Source organism: Ascaphus truei, chromosome 19 (assembly GCF_040206685.1).
Source record: "Ascaphus truei isolate aAscTru1 chromosome 19, aAscTru1.hap1, whole genome shotgun sequence".
NCBI classification, from domain to species: domain Eukaryota; kingdom Metazoa; phylum Chordata; class Amphibia; order Anura; family Ascaphidae; genus Ascaphus; species Ascaphus truei.
This window is the reverse complement of record NC_134501.1, coordinates 4,881,593-4,900,002: the sequence shown is the minus strand read 5'-3', so window position 1 is coordinate 4,900,002 and position 18,410 is coordinate 4,881,593. Positions and strand designations below refer to the sequence as shown.

At 43.6% G+C, this 18,410-nt stretch overlaps 1 protein-coding gene across 1 annotated transcript in view; it reads left to right on the top strand.

Annotated features, from left to right (window-relative positions):
- The window catches only part of LOC142469736 (neural-cadherin-like), a 70,007-nt gene that overhangs the window by 6,516 nt on the left and 45,081 nt on the right, over positions 1-18,410 (top strand). The window contains exons 2-7 of the mRNA XM_075576337.1: positions 7,817-8,014; positions 8,872-9,097; positions 10,097-10,301; positions 11,189-11,300; positions 13,744-13,993; positions 17,670-17,812. Of these exons, the coding sequence (XP_075432452.1) occupies positions 7,817-8,014; positions 8,872-9,097; positions 10,097-10,301; positions 11,189-11,300; positions 13,744-13,993; positions 17,670-17,812 (1,134 nt within the window). The remainder of the gene's footprint in view (positions 1-7,816; positions 8,015-8,871; positions 9,098-10,096; positions 10,302-11,188; positions 11,301-13,743; positions 13,994-17,669; positions 17,813-18,410) is intronic.

Genomic DNA, 18,410 nt, shown 5'->3' with positions numbered 1-18,410 from the left:
CAGCAAAATCAGACAATGGGAAAGGAAATCCCTGCCCCAAAGCGCTTACAATCTAAGAGGTTTGAGGGGAAATTTACAGAGACAGCAGGTGAGGGAATAAGTGCTGTAGATGGGTGTTAAATGAAAAGGTTAACACCATTTAAAGGGGAAGAGATGGCAGGGAGGCGTAGGTGAGATCAGGTGTGTATGTCTGGCTTCAGGCTTAGGGGAGATCCCCAGCAGCAGGAAGGAGTAGATAGAGGGTGTGAATAGAGGATTTGTGGGGGTGTTTTTTATTGAGGGGTAAAGAAGATGGAGATATATGAATAGAGTTGGAGACATGGGGCTGGTAGAAAGAAATGTGTATTTTGAAAAGAAGCGAGGTCAGAGCAAAAATAAATAGTAGCAGCATCATGGCAGCCGTAGTTTAGTGCTGAGATGTGTAGTCTGGGATAGAAATGTCCACCTTTCCAGCGTAGTTCACATCCAGGATTGAGGGTCCGTAGGTGTTCTGTAGTCCCCTTGTTTCCCTCCTGTTGAACTCCCTGTTAAACTCGACCATGTTGAGAGTAGAAAACATTTTTTTGTGTGAACTGAAAACCTGTATTTTTAATGTTTAATCCTTGGTATTTTAATTATTTGCCCCTAATTTTCTCTATCAACTGTCAATCACAGGTATTCATAAGCTCTTATTAATTAAAGTTATCACGTGCAAATAACAGATTTATTTTTAAAAGAATAGCACGTTTGATTTGACTGTTTTTTATTATAGGATTCTGGTGCTGTTTTACCTTTGTTTCTAATTCTGGTTGCTGTTGTTTTACATAAAGCTCTCTGTGTTTTTCATGATCTATTAGGCGCTGTTCCTTGTTTGCTAAAATGTGTTAGAATGTATTGTTAAATAAGAGCAGTATACTTCCCACAAGTGTATTCTAGGATGCAGCATAACGAGGAATAACATTGGAAGTCACTGTAACAAAAGCCAAGAAAGAAATAGCTATGTACTGTATCAATACCACATCCACAGTCACTCCTACCAACCACTGTGACCAAGCCCTGCCGTGTCCTGCACTTATTCCCTCACCCGCTGTCTCTGCAAGTTTCCCAACATCACTTCGATTGTTAGCTCTCCGGAGCAGAGATTTCCTTTCCTAGTGTCTCACTTTGTTTCACTTATTGTATTATAATTCCCATCACTGTTTTTTTGCCTCTTTTGTAAAGTGCAGAGAACACTGTGGGCGCTATATAAATACAGATATACATACACTACACACCACTTGTAACTTAATGTACCTTTGTTACTACATTAGGGACGAATTAAAAACACATCATAATTATATATTACATTAGAATGTATATATTTTTTCTTGACACCTTTACCTTTCCGGATGGCTTATGTGATATGTTTTCTAGGATGTACTTGTGCAACAACACACATTCCCGTGCATGTCCCACTGGATAAGATCTGTATCTACCTCCTTAAGTCCCTCTCCTGACTTCTCGTCAAGTTTGGGATCACCTTTCTCCTTCTTACCTGCAAGGTTCTCCACTCCTCTGCTCCTTCCTACAGTACATATCAGCTCTGATCTCTCGCTATGCCCCTGCTCGTCTCCTGCACTCCACACATAACTGTCTCCTCTCCACACCTTCCACCCCTACTGCCCTCTCTCACTTTTAGACCTTTTTCGCTTGCTGCCCCTTACCTGTCGAAGTCCCTCACACTCTGAATCCGCCCAGCACCCCCCCCCCCCTCCCCAACCAAGTCAAACCTAAAAACACACTTACAGTATTAAATGAAGCATTTCAGTAACCTGGACTCATGGCTTTTACCAACCATTGTGGCCAAGCCCTGCCATCTACTTCCTCCCCTGCTGCCTCTGTAAGGTCTGTATTATAGTAGTGACAATGACAAATTCCTGTCTCCCTATGACAGTATCTAGAGCAGATGTACGCGCACGCACGGCAGAGAGCGTTGGCGTGGCAGCTTTGTGGAAAGACAAAGAAATTTGTATTTTCCAGTGGCAGCCGTGCCACGTGACACTGTGTGCCAATTACAGTGAGGCAGGAAAAAACCTACCCTTGTGACGTCATGGCCACGCCTCCTAGCCGCGCGCGTCATCGTTTGGTCTATATACACAAAACGCTTGCGCCACGTGCGTGCGCAACGTCATGCAAGCGCTTACTATAATACAGACCGTAGGCTCCCAACATACCAGTTACATTGTAAGCTCTCGGGCAGTGACGGATTTCCCACTAGGCTGAGTAGGCGCAATTTTTTGGCGGGGCGATAATTTTGGGGGGAGAAAATGTGTGTGTGAAAAAGCCTTACCTTTTCCGGAGCGGGCCCCCTCCTGTAGCGTTGCGTCATGGTGAACCGACGTCAAATGATGACTCCACGTCACGTAACAACACATTGCCATGACAACACGGGGTTACATGGTGCCGTGATGTCATGTCACTATGCTAGGGTGGAGGGCTTCCCCCACAGCCTGCAAGCGACAGAAATGTAAGTCCGCCACTGCTCTCAGGGGGCAGGGGTTTCCTTTCCTATTGTCTGATTTTGTTTGCTGTACTTATTGTATTATAAATCACTGTCTCTCTTGTAAAGCGATGCGTACATTGTGGGCACTATGTAATAAAGCTATACATTAATACATACATCTATCTACTCTACTCTCTATATCTAACGCTCTATCTATCTGTATATATAAATGTATATATGTATTTATACAAAAGGGAGTATGTGTATATGTATATACAGCTGAACCCCGTTATAACGCGGTCCTCGGGTACCACCCGATACGACCGCGTTATAACCGGGATTGCGATTTAAAAAATAAAATAAAAATGGCCGCCGCATCAGGGATTCTGCGTCCGCTGGAGGGGGAGAGGTGTGATAACTCTCCCAGCTCTCCCTGATGCTGACGTCGCAGCGGCAGCTCCCCCCCACACAGCACTGTGACCCGCAGTAGCAGCTGATCTGTGCAGGGAAGCTGTGAGTCTGCGAGAGGGGGGGGGATGGGGGCGGGGGGAGGATCTCACAGAGTCTGGGCCGGGATATCAGCTGTTTGTGTCCCGGGCAGGAACCAGCTCCCTTCTCTCCTCCCCCCCGTGGAGGTACATGTAGGGAGAGGTGTGTGTGTATGTATATGTTTGTATGTGAGTGTGTGTGTGGTGATGTGTAGGAAGGGGGATGTGATGGTCAGGGGGGATGGGATGTTATGTGCAGGAAGGGTGATGTGCAGGAAGGGGGGATGTGATGGGCAGGGGGGATGGGATGTGATGAGCAGGGGAGTATTGTGTCCATCCGTCCGTTAGCAATAAAGCTTTAAAATTTATTAATTTTTGTTGTTGTAAATTTTGCTTTTAAAAAACGGCGCCAAGCTCACACCACGTTATGATCGGATCTGCGTTTTAGCGGATCACGCTATAACAGGGTTGGACTAAGATGTACTACTTTTCACCAGTACAACTGTGTTAACTACTACTTATGTGTGCTGTCTCTTACTTACCAGACTTCAGAATGGTATATATATATATATATATATATATATATATATATATATATATATATATATATATATATATATAATCAAAAAATAAATAGATGATACCGTTCTGTGGCTAACGAAATGCTTTTATTTGTGCGAGTTTTCGAGATACACTGATCTCTTCTTCCGGCGATGTTACAATGAATGAAGCAAAAGGTATACTTAAAAACAGTGTCTCTTGGAATGTTATCTGTGCTGGTCCTTCCCCCGATGTGGATGTGTTTTATGGCTAGAGGTGTCAAAGGGTTACTGAAAGCAAGTGAAGAAAGAGTGTGTATGTGTATCAGTGTGAATAAGAATGAATGGAGAGCCCACAGTATAAACAGTGCTCTACACAAGGTGTGTGTGGAGTGAGAGGGGATATAAATGGTGTGGGTGGGTGTGGAAATGTGAGAGTTTGTAGCACAACTAAAAGTGTGTGTGGATACTATGTGGTCCCTATTGGTGTATAGGGATGGAAAAATAAGGAGTATTGGTATGTGTGAGAGACAGCTGTGTGTGCATACATATAGCACAGTATGTACAGACATGGCCTTTAGCGCTCATGGGAAGAGAGTTCGCTAGTGTCAGTAATGACTCATAAAATTTCGATCTCTGTTTAGGCCACTGCTAAGTGTCCCGAACAGTTGCATAAATTTGTATTCATGCAACCGTCTCTCTTTCGGGGTTTTAAGATTACCTTTGAGTATGGCAACCCTCAGATCGTTCATCTTATGGCCAGAGTCATATGTATATATATATAGTACGTTACCAGCCAGCAGAACAGCAAATCGCACAAGAAGAAGATCCCTCTGTGGGATCGAAACGTCGGATTTTTATGTCTGTTACAATACAATTCTTTGTACACTTACCTCTGAGTGCTGCCTCTCTTTGCTGTTCCGCTGCATGGTAAAGTACTCTTTACATTATTTATGGGACTAGCACCAGGCTTATTTGGATTACAACGTTGGAGTGCTTGCTGTTTTCCTTACCAATATATATATGTATGAACTATATATCATCATTTAATTGTGCATCAAAAATGTAGTGCTAAAAGTAGTACAATCCTCAATAAAACGTGTGTCGTATGAATGAAGGCTTCACACATGTGACGCATCATTCATTGGAATTTTGACGCATTGCGTCACGTTGAATACCTGTCATACAATTTAAATTAAAACAGAATTGTGTGTATTTTGTTTAAGCGAGTATTAGTAAGCATAATTTATTAGTATATTATTATTTATAACAACCATACTTTGAAAACATTTTTGGCTGTTACAGGATAACTTCACTACGCTAACAATATACCAATTTGTTTAGAATTTAGGCCAACTTGAACTTGTGGGACGATTTCGAAGCACTTTTTTCCTTTTTTTCTTGGCCGCACAAAAACATTCTTTTAAAAAAAATATATACCATTTACATCGATCTAGCGCAGACCATTTCTGTATGTGCAAAAAAATGATTTGAACGCTGATGGCGCAGATTGAGAAATGTCAAGTTAATACATAGGCACACATATGCGCAATTTTCAATTAGATTTTTGTGTGTCAATTTTGCGCCAAAAAGCCATTTGCTTACTACACTGGGCCCATTGTGATCCCCATATACTTTTCTATGTGAGCAATCCAGACTCGCAAAGCATATGAGCCATATAATAATGTTTATTGGTAATTTAAAGTGACCTAAAAATGCCAAGAAATGTCCTACCTTCTCACACATTATTCTCTAATCTTAATAATGTAAGATATCTTATCTAGTACAGAGGAAAGGATGCTTAACACTTGTCAAGAATTGTACAGACATGTTCATTCAAGCAAACCTTTTGCACAGTATTGTCAGTTTATATTTTAGCCACAATGTCAGTTCTATCAATTTCAATGAGGCAATGAAGCCTTCACTTCAAAAGATTGTGAGCCTTGCGCTGATCAGCTTCACGCTGGGAGAGCTGATGGAACATGGCATCTTGCAACCACAACTAGAAATCGGATCAAACATTTTGTAAGAGTTGGCGAAGTGCGTCCGTTTAAATGTCCTCATTGAATGTATAAAATAGAGATAATGAAAAGGGGTCTGCAGACATTGGGGTCATTTATCCGAGTCTCCCGGCTGCATAACAGCAGCAGCAGAAATACTGTAGCAACGGGGTGCCTTTCCTTCGGTACATACCTTGTTTTGCAGCTGGGGAAAATAACTCAGTGGGCTTTTTTTAATAGAGGAGATGGGGGCATCAAATATTCACCACTAAGCAAAGGGAAAAATACATTCTGAGGCCCTTAATCTGTAAGGTGTGATAAGCGCGGATGCCGCGCTATCTCAGGAAAATCCCCGTTAAAGTCAATGGTCTTTTCATGCGATAGTGCGTTACCTGCGCTTATCACACCTTTCGGAATAAGGTGCAAAATGATCATTTATTGAATTTCTAGTTTTACACAATGCTTTATATAGGACCCATTCCTGCAAGAATGTTGGCAAATAAAAATACCACATGTGGTGCAGTCACATGTCTCAGACAGGTCTGCACCCTGTCTTACCCCATTATCGCTTAGGCTGCGGTCCCAGTAACAGCCTCTGCGCACGGCGCGGCGTGCGCTGTGCGTGTAAGCACCGCCCCTCAGTGGGGCTGGGCCCAGTACGCACCGTCACGTTGAAGGTTTTTTCCAACTCAATCAAATTGAGTTCAAACCTTGCGATGGAGGCGTGGCCACGCCCCCACCAGCGGTTCACCCAAGGAGGGCGAACCAGCCGCGTGACGTAATGGCCATGCCCCCGCAAATCCCCGACTACGCCCCCTCCCGTCGCAAGCTCCCTCTCTCCCGTCAGACCGCAGATCGTGGTTAGCGCTGTGCACGCGCCGCCCCCCCCCCGCCGGGCGCGTGTGTCACAGACATTAATGGGACCGCAGCCTTAGTAAACAGTGCTTCCACTGCAGCCAGGGATTCTGGGTAATGGCATGCAAACGAGCACAGTGGGTCACTCTTTACTTCTCATCTATTCTTACATGGACCCCAATTAAGCATAAGTCTGCCATATTACACAGCTTTTCAGCACAGCCTGGGTTAAAGAAGTGCTGAGCCAGTAAACCTCCCCGCAGACAGCTGTTTCAACCTTTTGGGTCTCATCACTGTGAGGTTGGTTGCTGGGTATGCAACGTGAAGCTGGTACGTGGATGTAACCAGGCACCAAAAACATATGCTAGAAACTTGAATCTTTGTTCCCACAAAGAGTTTTACAACCTGCAAACAAATTGTTCTCTAGGATGAATACTGTATGCATGGCCGCCGACAGGGGGGGAGCACATGGACATCTGTCACAGGGCCGGTGGCAGAGGGGGCTTGTCCCGTCGTTCCAAATCAGAGCGAGTGGGGGGAGAGAGGGGGTAGAGTAAGAGAGAGAGGGGAGAGAAGGGGAAGAGAAGAGGGGAGAGTAAGAGAGAGGGTTGGAAGAGTAAGAGATGGGGGAGTGAGAGAGAAGGGAAAGAGTGAGATAGAGGGAAGGGGGAGAGTGATAGAGAAAGGGGAGAGTAAGAGAGAGGTGAGTAGGGGAGAGAGGTGGTGAGTTAGAGAGAGAGAGAGGAGGTGAAAGTGGGAGAGAGAGGCAGGGGAGAGGGAGAATAGAGTAAAAGAGAGGGGGTGAGAGAAGGAGTGAAGAGTGAGAGGGAAGAGTAAGAGTTCGAGAAAGGCTGGATGATGGAGAAAAAGGGGGGAGAGTAAAAGAAAGTGAAGAGCAATAGAGAGAAGAGGGGTAAGAGGGAGAAGGGGGATGAGTGAGAGAGAAAAGGGTGAGAGATAGAAAGGGGGAGAGAGAAGGGGGGGGGAGAGAGAGAAAGGGGGTGAGAGAGAGAAGTAGGGGGGAGAGAGAGTGAAATGAGGGAGAAAGAGAAGGAGGGAATCGTGAGAGAGAGAAGAGGGGATGTGTTTGGAAAAGAGAGGTGGTGACGCAGCACTTGCAACCAGGGGGTAGTGAACACTGAACAACCCGGGGCCCAGGGGGACACTACTCCTGGGGCCCTTGAATGTGGTCGGCTGCCCGGACTGTATGACTACCCAATCTTTCACTGAGATGTATAGCATATGTTAACGTACTACTGAAGAAGACGCCTGCGAATACATTTTAGGAAACTTAGGGGGTCTTAGAGACACCGGAAAACAGATTCCTAATACCAGGCAGATGAAACAATTGTTTGTGTGAGTAGGAGCATACATTTATGGGCCGCTAACCCATACAAATAAAGTACAGGAGTAATATCTGACTAACGTGGCCTTCTTTCTATGAAGATGATCTTAACCTCCTTTACTCACCAGGGAAGGACTGGTACATCGTTCACTTAGAACTCACAGTTATGGATGTCAATGATAACTACCCAGAGTGGTCCATGGATCCGTCCCCTTTCTGGGCAGTGGTGTCACCTTACGCGGCAGCTGGCACATACGTGTACAAACTACACGCTGTTGATAAAGATGAAGGCGCCAATGGAGAAGTGAAGTATTTTCTACTGCAAGGTAAGAAAAAAAGTCCGTGTTCACATACAGTATATGCTGTTATTTGCCAAGAAGTACTGTACAACAATGCACTACTGGCATTTAAAGACTTCAGCCAGACACATGAAAAGACAACATTTACTAATATATTCTCTTGGTGGGTAAATATGAGGTAAAGGGAGATTATTGTACTTGCATTTTATCTGCGGAATCAATTATTTCCATATTTGCACAAATATCAATGATGTATTTTAAGATTTATGTCCAAAGTCCGTAGTCTAACTATTTCTTTTATATTGATAACGGATACCTGGAAATTCTGATCTCCTCCCATTCAATGTTTCCCTTATTTACTGTAAAGTTCAGAGCAGCAGAGCAACACATATTGTTAAAGGTTAAAGTGGGTGGGAATCAGCTGAGAATGTAAGGAAAGCCAAAACTTCATTACTAACCACAACATCATCAATTTCAACAAATTAAAGAAAAAGTCAGTTTTCCCAATATTTTTAACAAATGTAATTGGAAATAACAAGCCATATTGGATGTGACTACATATATTAAAATTGTCTTTTTAATTAAATGTGTATGCTTCTTCAAAACACTATACAGTAATCACTTTCCATTAAATATTTATTTATATAATATTGTTTATACACCAACTATAAAAGATACGTTTGAACCTAAATTATTGTTCCCCATGTTAAAAAGGTGTGGTACAGTACATGAATATATCAAAACGTTCCGGCAATTACAAGAATATGAGTGTTATACACATATGTACTTCAAAAAACATTCACATCATTAATTTAACAAATGGAATAACTGCGAATGTTATTCCTGGTGGAAACCACTGTTTTCTTGGACGCATGTTGTTCCAGGCGGAGAAGACAGATTTGAAGTTGATCAGAACACAGGTTGGATACGAACGACAGGGCTCCCTCCATTGAAGGATGAGGAATACTTCCTCACTGTGCAGGCCATGGACAAACCTGGAAAGCAAAGTGCTCCCATCACCGTGTCTGTGATTGCAGGCCCCAGACCTCCACAGTTTAAAAAAGCTTCGTACACTGTCCATATTCCTGAAGATACTCTGCCCGGGCACACGTGAGTTATTGCTGCAATGCGCTCCATCAGTGAAGTGTTCTGCAAGTGGCCCTTAGCAACATGTTGGTCTGGACACCATTATCTTGCCAGTGTTTCTCAACCGGTGGGTCCACAGTACCCTGGTGGGCCGTCAACCCTCTGCCAAGGGTGCCGCTGCTCCAGGGGGAAGCACTGTGCTGGCTGCCCAGCGAACGCATCTCACGCTGCACGGAGATGTAGAGGCTGCGATACTGAAAGAAGCCTCTCCATCTCCATGCAGCGCGGGGCAGCGCGGGACGCGCTCGCTGAGCAGCTGACATGGTCTCATTGTGTAACCAGGGGGGAGGCAAAGCGGCTTTGTGTGTGTGGGGACGGTGTGTGTTACAAGTAAGATAAGAGGGGGGGGGGGTGTGAATATCAATAAATAGAACTCGTTAATACTTTAATACTCCTGGAACTTTATTGTAAGGTGAGACTGTTTAGTTACTTAGCTGACTACAAGTTTTTATTGGTCTTGTAGGCCATGTTAGGCCGAGTCCATAGAAGGACAAGCCGTGCTGAGCCGTGCGGACGCTCCGCGCTGAGCCCCTGCATCCTCAATGAGGATGCCTTTAGAGGGGGCTCACGCGAGCGTCCGCAGGCGTGCTGAGGCGCTGGAGTTTTCAGCCAAGCGCCAAGCTGTTTTTCAGCGCGCTGTCGGCTGAAAACATCCAATCAGCGCGGAGCTGCGTCAACATCACGTCAGTGCGTCGCGGGCGATTGGCCCAGCGACGTCACTGCCCCGCCTCCCTCAGTCTCCCCCCGCCTCCGGTCGCGCCCGCTGGCTCGCCTGAATGGGCATGAAATCGCGCAGATTTCAGCAGGCGAGCCTTAGCGTCAGCGCGGCTCGGAACTCCTCACCCCTCTATGGCCCGGGCCTTACTTATGTTCAAGTGATGCAGTTCAGGGGACAGTAAATGTACTATAACTGTGACAATGTGTGTTTGCATGGCACCTGATAATTACCTGTCAATGTTCCAGATTGGTGACGGTATCTGCATTTTCTCACCAAAACAAGTCCGTGCACTACAGTTTGGCCGTGAACCCACACAACTCGTTCAGTGTTGACCAGCTGACCGGGGAAGTCACTTTAACCCGAAGCGTGGATTTTGAAAGTGAGCCCCACCAGTTCCTGCTGCTGGTTAGGGCAATAGAACACGGGGGGCAGTTCAGCAGCACCGTGGAGGTAAATCTGCAGGGTTACTTATCAGAATGGAACGCAGTTTGCTTTGTGTTGCTGTGTATTGTACTAGATGCCGCAGTGGCTTAGCTTTAAGGAAATGTAATCACCTAGGCCGCCGGCCCATTCTGCTGTGATCGATCGCACACAGATCCTGCTTCCCCGGGTTCACAATATGGCCGCCTATTTAAAAAAAGAAAGTAGTGTGCCTTTTTAAATGGTTACTACAGCAACCCAAGGAAGCATCAATTATAGCTCAGAATACATTAAAGCTCGTTAAAAAGAACATAAAGCGTGGGGTAATGATTTAAAAGAATGCAGGAGTAATTATTACCTAATAATAAACTGACGTTTAAAAAACAAAAACACAAAACAGGATACAGTATAGGATACAGTTTCTCCTATAACAATGATGTATTTTCCGTATTAATATGACCTATTATATTAATTGTAGATCTTAAGAGAAAATAATGGGACAGCTATTTCTGTTTTTTTAGCAGACCTTCTATAGTGTCACAAGTATTAACAGGACCCCAAATAGCTGCCACTGTGTTTATACATTCTCATGTAAAGTACATTAAAAGTCTAGTTATCTAGCATTCCAATAACAGATGGAATATAAATACTGTATATTGCTCTACCTTTGACAGGAATATGCTAAACATATGTTCCTCAATGCATTCTGTTCTCACTTAGCAATGAAGCCATTAATTGCACTTGTGATAATAATATATGGTGGAACGAAACAAACGGAAACCCCCTATATGTGCGAGACGTGTGCCAGTTGCTTTCATTTGACACTTTGCATAAAGAGTGTTCCTTCACATTTCTACACTGCAGTCCTCTGCGATTCTGGCTGTAATCTTCCCGTTTTTATTTACTATTCCTTGCAGGTTCTAGCAGTAATCACAGACGTAAATGATTGCATCCCCGAATTTCAGCAGAGAATCTACAGCAAAGACAATGTCCCTGAAATGATTGCCATGACAACGTCTCTTTTACAAGGTTAACCATTTTATTAAATATACCCCGTGCCATGAAAACGCTGTACTAGATCCTCCTTAAAACCACATGTAGCAGGACAAGATAATATTGGATATGTTGTTTTTTATAGGAGACTGCAGCTAGATTCTTGTGAAATCCTGTTGACACAATTTTCAGATCCTTCAACATTTGGGACATAAAAATAGGTGCACTTTGGGTGACATACAGTGTAACATTGTGGAACAGAGGCGCTTTCAGGCATGTGAAGGAGGCACAGACAGTAACACGCACAATTTACTATATGCAAAGCTAATATGTCAATAATATATGTGAAGTTATACATTTGTCTGTACAATATATATATATAAAACAAAAGATAAAAAGCCCCAGTGCTACATGTATGACAAATGATATAGTTAAATACTTATCTGTTTTTCTCCATAAGTGAGGGTCATTTAGTTAAATTCTTTGACCAAACCATTATAAGCTTGGAAACCTGGCCAGGTATCCCCTCTTTGTGAAAGTCCTAACACTATCTGCACAAGCGCTCCTAATCTCTGTAATGGAGGGAGAACTGGCATAATAGGCAGGTCAGTCGCAGGGGCGTAACAGGAATTGGCATTTAAAGTGGGATGAGTGCGCTTAAAGGAGGGATCACGCGCCTCCAAATTGTTTACCGGTAGAACTGTACAAACACACACAGCCTAAGGTCACTAGGTGTCCTTAGCTTAGACCTGAGCTTTGTCTGTGTTTTATGTTCTGTCTCTGGTTTTAAACACTAGGTGTCCAGTACTGAACCGGACTGTCCTGTATTTGGACACTCTGTTCAGTAAAAAATGAGAGGTAATACTGGACATGTATGTGTATACCCGTATTACCTCTGGGTGTGTATGTGTATACCGGTATTACCTCTCTGGGTGTGTATGTGTATACCCGTATTACCTCTCTGGACGTGTATGTGTATACCGGTATTACCTCTCTGGACGTGTATGTGTATGCCCGTATTACCTCTCTGGGTGTGTATGTGTATACCGGTATTACCTCTCTGGGTGTGTATCTGTATACCCGTATTACCTCTCTGGACGTGTATGTGTATACCGGTATTACCTCTCTGGACGTGTATGTGTATGCCGGTATTACCTTTCTGGGTGTGTATGTGTATACCGGTATTACCTCTCTGGGCGTGTATGTGTATACCGGTATTACCTCTCTGGGCGTGTATGTGTATGCCGGTATTACCTCTCTGGGTGTGTATGTGTATACCGGTATTACCTCTCTAGACGTGTATGTGTATACCGGTATTACCTCTCTGGGAGTGTATGTGTATACCGGTATTACCTCTCTGGGCGTGTATGTGTATACCGGTATTACCTCTCTGGGCGTGTATGTGTATACCGGTATTACCTCTCTGGGCGTGTACGTGTATACCGGTATTACCTCTCTGGGCGTGTATGTGTATACCGGTATTACCTCTCTGGACGTGTATGTGTATACCGGTATTACCTCTCTGGGCGTGTATGTGTATACCGGTATTACCTCTCTGGGCGTGTACGTGTATACCGGTATTACCTCTCTGGGCGTGTATGTGTATACCGGTATTACCTCTCTGAACATAGTGACCTGACCAGCTTGAGGGGCCGCGGGATTTCCCAGAGTAGGGATAGAGCAGGGCTGTTGCTAGGGGGCTTGGCAGCTTCCGCCATCCTGATTGGCTGTTGCTAGGTAATGCAGCCAATCAGGAGGAGGTGTCAGGAGCCTGGGGGTGGAGCCACATAAGGGAGGAAACAGCATGGAACAGAGAGAGGTGAGAGGGGTGTGTGTGTGTCTCAAGTGTGTCTTACCTTTCAGCATTGTGTCCAGTATTTTTGGAGAAGCCACAGGCAACCCTAACACAGAACAATATGTGCGGTGGGTTTGGGTTTTGAGCTTACAGGGGCTGTGTATGTTTATACTTACATATACATACAATAGAAGTGGTGTTAATTCCCCCCTTCCCAGCTGATCATTAGCAGATACTTTTTATTTATTTATCAAATATTTTACCAGAACGTAATACATTGAGAGTTACCTGCTAAATAGGTACAGGTGGCGGGTATGAATTTAGTTCTTGTGGGTCTTGCAAAATATTGTATAAATTAACCCATTGCGGAGGGTGAAAATGATACACAGCTGTGACTCATTGAGCCACCTGTGCTGAAGCAGGGATATCCTGAAAATCTGACGGTTGGTGGCCCTTGAGGACTGGAGTTGGCCACCCCTGTCTTAAAACATAATTCCAGAGGCATGGCACAACTGTAATCTGAGCTTTAAAATTATTTAGGGTTTCTTCCAACATCAAGTTATTTTTTACCTACAGTATATTGTATTTAATAGTACAGAACGTCTCCGTATCATCGCATGCTGATTGCTTTCTATTGATGTAATCATTTTCTTGTGTGGATTTTCTTTCTCCTTTCTAACCCAGTGACGGCCACTGACTGCGACTCAGGAACAAATGGGGAGGTTTCCTATTATTCTCCGAGCCCTGATTTCAGCATCTCCGCACAGGGCACCGTGAGCCCAGCGAGGGAGCTGGACTACGAGCGGCCCAGTCACCTGTATGAGTTTGTAATCCTGGCAGTAGACCACGGAGAAGAACCAAAGACTGGGACGACCACCGTCAGGATTCGTATCTCCAACAGGAATGATGAAGCCCCTGAGTTTTCTCAAATGATGTAGATATCAGTTTTATTTCTCATTTTACTCATTTGTTGCTGGAAGGCAGGGATGGGGCTAATTATAGGATTTTTACGCTGGCTTAGCCAATTATCTGTTTGTCATTACTTTTACTCTGTATGTGAGTCTTTTTCATTCCTACTAGCTGTACGCCGATTTAGCAGACCTTAAAGGTTATTAATTAAACATTACTCTTTGTTTTCACCCTTCCTCCACTCTCTCTCCTCCCCTCTCTTTGCACTCACTGCCTTACTGTGTTTGTTCTTCTTTGTGCACACTACACTCCCTCCTCTCCTACTTATCTCATCTGTCTCCTCCTCTTCTTGCTGTTTCTCTGTTTCCTCCTCCTATTCACCTTGCGGTCTCTCCACCCCTGTCTTTGCACTTTGCTCTTCATTCCCTCCTCCTCATCCATCTCCTCCTCCTCCTCTCCTTGCTGTCTCTCTGTCTCCTCTCCCCTCCTTGCTGTCTTTATTCTCCTCCTTGCTGTTGTTGCTTAGTAACCCTGTAACAGCGGAACCTTTGTAAGGAAACATGCCTAATCCTTATACTGTATATATGGCTCTTCCAACAACCAGAATATTGTGCTTTTCAATGGTCCTGTAAAATATGAGCCCAGCTATATGGTGTGTATGGAACAGGATCAGCCTTTAATGAACAAATACACAAAGGATATAGGGCCACATATGCTAAGCAGTGCTACTCTATAAGACACATTCCTGCACTACTTATTAAATAAGGACCTTTGCAGCCCATTCAAATGACTGAATTGTAAAGTGTTGCCCAGGGCAGAAGGTATCCATTGCAGTAATACTGCTCGGTAAATATGGGACTGTAAGGTGTCTTACAGAGCAGGGATTCTTAGTGACTCATAGTCTTACAGAAAAATATATCTTTATCTCGTGTTTTTTTACCGCCTTTCATCTAAATACCACATGAGCTTGTAGTCCAGCACTTATGTGAAAATAATGAAATATAATATTTTGTGCAGTCTAGTCTCGGTAACAAATACAATGTTTATTGTCCCAGTTGTGACAATACCCCCAAATACATTTTAATAAGCCTAAGATTTTCTATTATAAATCTTGTTTTTCGCCTGCAGCTCTTATTTGTCTTCCCTTTCCACCGTACCGTTCCATTTCATCCTGTCAACACAAACTTACAAATTGTGTTACAGATATGATGGTGTCCTACTTATTCTTAAAAACCTCCTGCTTTTTCAGAGACCTTTCCATGAAGCATTCAACCCTCCTGTCTTTCACTTTCTCTTTCTCTCTATTTTATGGCTTTAAAACTGTCTGAGCTAAAATCAATTTGCCTGTTAGACTCTAGGCCAAGACAGTGGCCTCAGGGCTATAATTTGTTGTTGAATGGCTGAACAAAATCACAATGCTCATGTCCCCTGGTCTGGTGCATTACAGTAAATTAGAGTTCCACAAATCGTCTTTTCTTGAGTCTCTTCATATTTGCAATTGTACAGTTTAGGCAGAGCAGACATCCCCAGAATACGGCATTCGTAAACTTTTAGATTTTCTACAGGCCATCTATTCTTGTCATTTGCAGTTTTCTTCAGTTACATTATATGACAGCTATCCTGGGAAGACAAATCAATTTATCTTAAAGCCATGTAGGATTGAAATTTTAAAAAAAGATGATCAATCAGGACATTTTTACATACCATTCTTTAGAGAACATGATAGACATTGTTTAAACATCCTCAGGCATCTCATAGAGCCTCAGCTTTCATAACATTCAATGGCTTCAATTTAGGAGCCATATCTGGAAGGTTTAATATCTATTCATGCAAATAAAGATACATAACATGTTTACGCTGTGTCTTGTAAAAGCCCCTATCAGACTGAAGCATTGGTTATTATTTGCACTAATAAAATATGTATTTATCTCCAGTGGCGGATTTAACATTTTGCCGCCCATAGGCACTTACTTTTTTTGCTGCCCGGGCCACCTCCTCCTGCAGTGCTGTCCTCCTTCTGCAGCGTCAAATGACGCGGCTACGTTACGTGATGAAGCGATGCCATGTGATTTCACGTTGTCATGGCAATGCATCACTATGTGACGTGTCAGCGACATTTGACACCCAGATACTACAGGAGGAGGGCGACGTGAAGGAGAAGGTAAGAGACCTTTAGGCCGCGCTTATAGTGACAGCGACGCAACAGCGACGTTGACGTCACGCTGCGGTCGCTGAAAAAAATCTAATTGAATTCCAGCGTTTGCGACCCAGCCGTCGCGCCATCGCATTGCTCCTACTATAAGCGCACGCGACGGATTCAATGCATTTGTTTTTACGCGACGTCGCGTCGCTGTCTCCTTTGCCGGCACTATAAGGGCGGCCTTACAGAGGCCCTACGCTCTCCCCCGGAAAGCAGTGGGAAGAGAGCAGGGCCTCTGTATATGGGGTGAAAAAGAGAAACAAATAGAAAATATGTTGCCCCAAAATGTTGCCGCCCTAAAACCCGGGCTTATCAACCATAATGGGACTGGGATCAAGTACTAGGATACATAAAAGCAAAACTAAAGATATCCTGGGTTAGACACCCACTTCCGATGATCTTCTCTAACATAGAGAACTGGACATATGCAGACAAATGAGCAAAACAGTGACAAGACCCAAAGAAATTATACTCTTAGCTGGAAGAAAGACCATTACGGTAAACTGGATACTGCCACTCCAACCCTCGATGGAGAACTCACACAACGTACTGTACAAACTAATGACGATAGACTGGAGACGTGCTTGGACAGAAACAGAACGCTGGGGGACTTCCACCAAAGGAGGGACTGGTTCCTAGAAGGGACAAATATGTGGACGGAAGACGGTGTAGAACTTAAGGTTTAGAAACAAAGATAGGGGAAATAACCAGGTAACCCTATACTAGTCGAAAGCCCTGGGATGACATGGAGGGTTTTTTTACAAATAGTATTAAAATGCATATCAGATATACAACAGTGAATATCATAGACTTATGACTGGGAGGACGTCTGAAACGGAGAACAAGAAGTGGACCAACACGACTAGTTGAGTTTATAGTTAATATAGAGTAGATTAAAGTAGAGTATCATCGGCAGTTTTGTTGAGAGTACCAGATTGATACCAGGTTATGTAACAGACGTATATGAAGGGAGGAAAATTAAGGAAATTGAAAAAGCAATAATTGGAGGTCACAGCTCCGCTAGGCTATAAAATCGGTAAATTTAAGGCTCCTTTTTTTACCCGAGTAGCCAAATTACTACAAATACAAATTAAATACGAGCCCAAACCGGGAAATTGATAATAACCCAACAACCTATTAAATGTGGAAGGCGGAGCTGCGTCAATCCCACGCTCTTGTCAGGACAAACGCGAAACAGTGGGCGCAATATGATGTATGTGACTAAACAATGTTCTCTACTCCTGTATCTGAAAAGTAACTGTAAGCAAGTTGTATGTGACTCCAATAAAGATACGTGGGGCAAAAAAACATAATGGGAAACCCGCCAATGTTTAGCTCTCAACCAGAGTAAAGCTATTGAGACCTAGACTGTCACAGTTACGTTTCCCAACAGAAATATTACCGACAGTACTCGCCCACTTATCTCAAACTGGGCAAGTAGTTGTAACGTGTACTTTAAAGTAAATGTATCAGCAAATGTATGTTATTGTTTGTTTTACAGTTATAGAACGTTTGTTTCTGAGGATGCAGGTCCTAATACCCTTGTAGCTACAGTGCATGCGTTTGATCCTGATGGAGACCATGTCACATATGACATTTTGGAAGGAAACCAAGAGGGAAACTTTGTCATTGATCCTCAGAAAGGTAACACTGCTAAACAAGCGAGGGACTAGAAAAGAACATGCCTTACATGTTAGGAATATATACTGTGGGAATATAAAACTATGGTTTGAAACACGTTCATTGAGATAATGATCTTTTTGAGCATGTTATTGGGCATGTTATTGGGCATGTTATTTAAGCATATTATTTGGCATGGTATTGGGCATGTTATTGGGCATGTTATTGGGCATGTTATTGGGCATGTTATTGGGCATGTATTGGGCATGTTATTGGGCATTGTATTGGGCATGTTATTGGGCATGTTATTGGGCATGGTATTGGGCATGGTATTGGGCATGTATTGGGTATGTTATTGGGCATTGTATTGGGCATGTATTGGGCATGGTATTGGGCATAGCATCGGGCATGTATTGGGCATGTATTGGGCATATTATTGGACATGTTATTGGGTATATTATTGGGCATGTATTGGGCATGGTATTGGGCATGTATTGGGCATGGTATTGGGCATGGTATTGGGCATGTATTGGGCATGTTATTGGGCATGGTATTGGGCATATTATTGGGCATGTTATTGGGCATGCTATTGGGCATGTATTGGGCATGTTATTTGGCATGT